Source organism: Lycorma delicatula, chromosome 5 (assembly GCF_047948215.1).
Source record: "Lycorma delicatula isolate Av1 chromosome 5, ASM4794821v1, whole genome shotgun sequence".
Lineage (NCBI taxonomy): Eukaryota > Metazoa > Arthropoda > Insecta > Hemiptera > Fulgoridae > Lycorma > Lycorma delicatula.
The window spans coordinates 64934274-64941743 of NC_134459.1; the positions used below are offsets into that span (position 1 = coordinate 64934274).

The 7470-nt window shown below is 28.9% G+C and overlaps 1 protein-coding gene across 1 annotated transcript in view; it reads right to left on the reverse strand.

Moving 5' to 3' along the window:
* Positions 1-7470, reverse strand: part of LOC142325685 (cytosol aminopeptidase-like) — a 32368-nt gene that overhangs the window by 18808 nt on the left and 6090 nt on the right. Inside the window, exons 4-5 of the mRNA XM_075367716.1 lie at positions 3595-3697; positions 1452-1632 (exon numbers count right to left, since the gene is read on the reverse strand). Coding sequence (XP_075223831.1) covers positions 1452-1632; positions 3595-3697 — 284 coding nt within the window. The remainder of the gene's footprint in view (positions 1-1451; positions 1633-3594; positions 3698-7470) is intronic.

Consider the following 7470-nt stretch of genomic DNA (forward strand, 5'->3'; position numbering starts at 1 on the left):
AAAGGAACATATGTTTCAAGGAATATCTACTTTAAATATGTTTAATAGGAACATCTATGTTTAAAGGAACATACCATCTACAATCCACATCCAGGGCAGTAACAGCTGTACATAAGTACACAATACATATAACTAGCTAACCAGGGTTCTGAGTATATCAGATTCATATCCCGATCTGTTTCAACAATACAAGTGAAGCAGTTGCTTTCTGTTCTTGCGTCAAACCTTCCTGTTATGATTGACAGAATCATAGACACTAGGATGGACTCTTCAGCAAAAAGAACCAGTTTAACCTGCAAAGTTGCAGGTACCGATGAATGTTGTATGTAAAGATGTTAAGGAGACATCTGAAAAGGCCAAAAACACCAGTCATCCTTCGATTAGTCATAAGCTGAAGTAAGAAGTGGCAAGGGTGCAGAAAAAGTCTGAGCATGGTGAAGTGCAGGTTTTACAACCTGCACGCACTTAGATGCAGAGATTGTACAACATGCAGCTATGCAGCTATGGAACCTCCCTCCATAACCATCAAAGATAATTTTGGGACATTTTTATAGTCCAACCTAAACTAGAAAATTTCTTGTTGTCTGAAAATAAAACCTGTCAAGTTTGTTGCAGACTTTCTTAAATTGCTAATGGCTGCTACTTTCTTATTACTACTTATAAATAGTAAATTGTACAATACCCTTTGTAAATTGCATATCTACTCTTTCTTACTCTACTCATATCTACTCTTTCTATTTCAACCAAATTTCATTTACCAGTCAAGCCAGTGCCAGCTTAAAGTTATTTTTCATTTACTTTCACTGCAGAAATATTATTTTGCTGAAGAAAAATAAATTTAAAAAAAGTTCTGTACAAAGGAATCATTTATTGTGTGCAAGTGATTTGTCAACAAGTGTGTAATATAGAGCTATTCCAAATTGCACTTCAGAATCATCTCTCAGGAGATGATTCTGTTGTCAAAAAATAAGAATAAAGTTCATATAAAAAAAAGGTCAGAAAACTATTCATTAGAGTTTTGGCTAACATAACGTTTAGCCCTTCCTGCTTCCTCTGTGAAATTACACAAATTCTTGGGATACAAATTGAGGGAGTAAATTTGGTGCTTCTTTATGTGCTTCCAGTTGTAACAGCAAATCAAGATAAGCCAAGATAAGCTAAGAAGCTAAGATGTCTACAGTTTATAAGTAATGCAGTAATTTAATTTATACATTCACTTTTAATGTTAAGCAATTCATTAATATTAATATTGGTACTCAATGGATATTTTGTTTAATTTTTACACTAATCCCAGATTGGAGGTCTGATGAATACATATGTTTCTTTATAAGTATGATTAATAAACTAAAATTTGGCAATCCCAATCAGGCTACAGAATTATTTTTATCCATTTATAAGACATTTTATGAATGTGCATTAGTTTAAAAATTCACTTAGTACTTTATTTTTACCTATTAACATTATTGGTGATTCTTCTTTTCTTCCACCGCAGTATCCCAGTTCTAGCATAATGGGAGGTTCACATGACCCTCGTGCTACTGCTAAAAATGCTGACATTTTTTTATTTTCCAAATAATCTCTGTCTCTTATAATAACATGTACCTTACATGGGCACACAATTTCAGTACATTCCTAAAAAAAAGTATTTTATAGTTTCAATATTTATGTTTTTTCTAAAATTTATTTATTTTATAAAATCATTAGTTATGGTACAGTATCCTACAAGAGAAGTTGTAGATGTTGTAGGTTCTGTAATTAGTTTTAATACATTGTGGAAAACTACACATTCCGGTGTTTAGTCAAGGCTTATGAAGAATAATAAAATTAGATTTTGTATAATGAGTGACAGAATTTTTAAAGAAGTAAGAGAATGGATCCTTTTCTTTAAAATAACTTTCTCATCAATTTTTTCTTTTTTATTGAAAAGCATAAACAGCTAAATTGGTTAATTATTACACAAAGCAAAAAATAAAGGCATTAGAAGGGTTAATAAAAATCATTTTTTTCTGCTTAAGACAAAAAATTATGAACAAAAAAAACAGTAATGTGCAAAGATTTCCTATAAAGTGATTATAATAATGGACCTCTCTCAAGAAAAAACAACAAATGAAATTTCTGGGACCAGGAAAGACTCCACTATTATCTACAGTATCTGGAACATCTCAAGAATAAACAATTGAAGGTCAATGTTGTGTATATATATATGTATATGTATATACAACATACAAGTAGTACATTTACAATAAATTCTCAACCCTTAAGTACAAAAGCAGTACAATGGTTTATGGTTAACACGAATCAGTTTTTGAATGGCCCAACAATTCAGTTCTCTCTTAAGATTATTGATAATATGTAACCACTTTCTTTAACAGAGTGAGAATGCAGTTACAAGGCTGTTTATATACCACCTGCATTTTGCTAAGTTTGAAACATTGATATGCAACAGACTAGTTGGCTCATAAAACATACAACAGAATTCCAGGATTAAGTCATTATGAAGTCTAGGGCTGGGTGCTAGACTTTATAGAGTTTAAAATGATAGGTATCATTTTCAGTGCTGATTTTTCTCATAACAGACCGTCTAAAAATACCACTTTGTTGTGGTATTTACCATAGGTAGACAAAAATAATAAAATAAAAAATAATAAATGTGAATATGTATTAGTAAGTAGGTATATATGAGATTGTTTTTTATACAAATGTACAAAACAAATTTCAATGAAATTTTGGCAGAAATGTAAGTGTAAATTTCTCTATTTGAATTTTCACTATAGTGCTAACCTGTAAAAAAGTAGAGAATGTGATAAACTGTTATCATATGTAGTTCATGTTACATGTAGTTATGTTTTAGTTATCTAAAGGCCATAATGGAACAATGCCAGACAATGAGAAATCTATGCATTAACCCAAACAACTGACAAAAGAACAACTTTTTCATGGTGATTATTCTGCAATAGCATTTTCCTGGCAACATATCAGTGTTTTGACAACTATAATATTATATTCCCTCTGTTATTGCCTGTAACAATAATTTTATTAAGGACAATTATAAAGGACACACACACACACACACACACGCGCGCGCGAGAGGGAGGAGAGAGAGAGAGAGAGAGAGAGAGAGAGAGAGAGAGAGAGAGAGAGAGAGAGAGAGAGAGAGAGAGATTATCCAAATTTGTCATTTTAAAAATCATTATGTGTAGTACTGCTTATAAATGAAATCTAAACAAGGTGACTGTGCACTGTTCATAGTTTTGTACAATGATTTTCAGTACAATTATAATTTAGGGGAATGATAACTTAATTACATGTTTAAATTATTATTTACAGATTATTAGTGGGATCATCTCTCTTATGATAAAATACAGAAATATTTTAAAAACTAGTTATTTGAAAAATTAACATTTGGACTATATTTTCTCTCTGTTAAATAGATTAACAAAAATAAATCTACACATTTTTTATATCTATCAAGTTTAAACATGACATTTAATATGAAATTAAATGGAATTACATTCCATATTAAATGTAATTAATTAGAGGGAGAGAAGATTAAACATTTTTATTCAACTTAATATACTTTGGTAAAATTTTTACCTTAGCAAAGATTGAAGGTGTCATCAGATTTGGTGGTGCTTCTTCTAATCTTCTTGCAATGTTCTGTGCTTCTGCCTTAATTATACCTCTTTTCCATGCATCTCTAAAGCAAAATTAAATACAATCAGCATTGGCAAATTGTATTTGCTACATTATACATTTTAAAATGTTTCAAATACATTACATGAACATCCATTCTTATTAGCCTTACAGAAATCATTGTAAAAAAATAAGAAATAAGAATACAGAAGAAAATAAGAATACAGAAGAAATTGTAAAAAAATAAGTTAACAGCAGTGGTACATTAAGTAACTACCCATTAGGTGAAATTAATGTCACTATAGAATCAGAATTTTAATTGCTTTTATAAAGTATGGTTGGTTTCATAGTGTTTGCTTATCTTTTAAAATATCTGAAAAGGAAAGTTTCATATGTGTGAGTTCCGGTGATCTTTATAGTATTTCTGTGACTGTTGTTCAATCACTTTGCTGTCAAAAAAATGTAGTTGTTACACACTGTAATAGCATAGTATGTTATACTATCATAGTAGAAGAATGAATTTTCATAATCAAAATTCATTTAAAACCATAAATCCCCACAGTTAGATGTAATTAGTATTTACTCATCTTCTGTCATTCTACCTCTAAAAAAATTTGGTCACATTATTCCTTTGCAGGATATTCTGATGCCAGAATTTTATATCATGTTGATTCAAGTGCTTTTTGTAGGTAAATGATTTCTGAATACAAGTAATTACATTTGTGCCTGTTTACACATGGCAGGTAATTTAAGGATTGCTCCATCAATTCAAAAAAAAATTTGTGTAGATTAGGATTCTCCTTCTTGTTCAGCATTATTTATTTTAATTTTTTCTTTCACTTACTGATCATTTCAGATAAATTCCAAAAACTACAACTACAATAAGGACTGGATTATTTCTATGAGACCATGTATTATAAACTGTACTATGTAATAAACATTTTTCTGGATTAATTATTAATTAATTAATATTAATATATTAATATTAATTAATTATTATTTTTCATTATTAATTTTTAAACAATTTCATATATTTTCACAGACTAATATATACGCTTGTCCATAAAACCTTTAGAATATCTTTATTCTTTGTTGCAGTTTTAGAGCTATTTCTTCTTGGACTACATTTTTCCAAACTTGCAGAATGCCTTACAAGTTGGCTAACCTAAGTAATATTTTACTCAATTATTCTTAATATTAAAGTATTTGTATATCACATTCTCTTAGCAAAAATGTTACTTTTTTGTTACTCTTTTTGTAATATTATAATTAACAACACTTTAAAAACACTAATAACACAGGAACAAAATTTAATCTTGGCAAGGTTTGGCATTTTCAAAAATGCAAATTTTATTACAAAAATCCATATTTTATTTCCAAACTAAATCTTCAAACAGCTAGATAATGATAAGCTGTCTTGGCTAACAACTTAGCAATCTAGTACTAAATAACTAATGAAAAAAGAAGTAGCAGAACTACTGTACAAACTGGTACAATTTTAAAGCAGGACTTCAGTTTTCAATAGATAGTAATTTTTCACAACCTGGTATATTTCTTTGATGTTTGCATTTAAAGTATTAGTATTGTCATTAAAGTATTAGTATTAGCATTTACACAAGTTTGCATAATGTATATTTACATTCATCTCTTACTAAGCAGATTCAGTCTGTATAATGCATTGTTTCATGACTATTAATTTTATCCATTCAATATTTTTCTGTGATATGTACAATAGGATGAGGTACAATAGGAGCCTATTGTACCTACGGTGTTCACCATAGGAATATTTAGCCAATATTTGAGAGTAGAGTAATTAAAGTGTTACTTTTAAGGATGGATATATAACTTGCATTTTGTAAGCTTAAGGTGGTGAGAGAAAATACTCCATTTTTTAAGTGCTTAGAAGTCTGGTTTGGGATCTTGTTAGATATAAATGGCCATGCCACTTTATGTTATGTCATGTTGCCTGATTAATCATTCAAAATGTGTTTAGTTTCATGAATTCATTGACAAAGACAATAAATATTGTAGAGATATAAATATTAGTAAAATATAATATTGTATTAGAAATGTATAGAAATACAATATTAATAAAATTATAAAATCAGAAAATATTTACTTTATTTTATTTATTCATATTCTACGATTTCTCTGTATTAATTATTTGTGGTAATGAAGAAAAGGAATAGCCGTTTATAATTCCAGTATAAAAATTCACTACTGTAAATTGTTGTAGAACCAATTACAAGTGATTTTTACTTCATGTACTGTTTATTTAGAGGATAAATACATCTATCTCTTCCTTTATGGAAGAAGAAGTTTCCAAGGTCTATTTAGTCCATATTTTTATGTAAATCTCCCCTTGACTCTTGTTTTCCAATCACAATTATCTTATTGACCAACATATATATCCTGTCCTAGCAATCCAGAATATATAAGAAGCTCCATTAACATGGGACAGCTGCTTTTAGGGCAGAATAATTAATTCTCATTAATTATTTAGAAAGTTCCAGGACATTATTTGAATCACTCTGTCATTATACAGTGGTTTCATTTATTTACATAGAATAAGAGGTCTATAACAAAGAATTAAGTACTCTCAAAAAATGGTTTGTATGAATGGATATTTTATTTCAATAAATTTCAGAGTTTTACATATATTATTTTTATTTGCTGCCAAAAATAATTATTTGTCAGGCTTACTAGGGAAGGTAAGAAGAGTTTTAAGAAGTGATGTAAGCAGCCAATTATTTTGTTCTTTATTAACATTCCAAACCTATTAAAATGCTTTTGGGTATTCAGCATTCACTCTCTTCACCACTGTTTGGTGAATATTATTTATTCTTCAACAGGTTATTCTATTTTATATTGCTTGTACCTCAGCTTGTACCACGCATCATCACCATCAATAAAAAGAAGTGTAAATAAAAAAACTGAAGTTTCTGTAAAATAGAAACCAGTGCGTTATACATATAGTGTGTTGCTTTTCCATTCAGTAGTATGATAGTACACTTCCTTAACTTATCAATTACAATTGAATAATTATTCTCCAGACCAGAAAATATTAATATTCAAATTATTAATATAAATATTAATGTGTATACATTAACTACCTTTTTCTTTAAAAAAAATGAAATCCCTGAAACATTGTAATCATTTGAATGAATCAATTGTTAAATAATATGCCTTTTAACTGATTGAATTTAATCTTCTTAACATCTTTTGGAGGTAATTGGCTGTATTTTCTTCACTGAAATAACACTTTTGATAACAGAGATCATCTTTAAAAAGGTTAAGAAACCCTTGAAGTATCTAACTGAATAACATATATTTTATTTTATCAAAAGTTTCATATTGTTCAATAATATTGGTACCTTGGTTTTTTAAATATAAAATTTGCATGTTGTAGCAGTTAATGTGTGTATTTTTCTTGTTTCTATACAATTTGCAAAGATAGATTCTGCTATTACATCTAGCACCTGGGTTTCTTGTATTTGAGGGTGAATGTTGTCCAGTTTATGTTGTCTGTATGTATTTTATATAAAATTGTCAACATTTTCAGGAAAAGATTATTCTTGTTTCTATACAATTTGCAAAGATAGATTCTGCTATTACATCTATACTGCTTCAAAACAACAAAACACACAAGATAAACACAACAAAACACACAAGATAAACAATTAAACATAACTAAACACACCATGTGTGTAACAGTCCAAGAGTATACAAATCAAATTGTTTGTATGCACTGAATACTTTATGACAATGAATGCACATGAGAATGCATACAAGCACTGCACATGATTATAGAATTACATTTTGCAAATCATAGAAGCA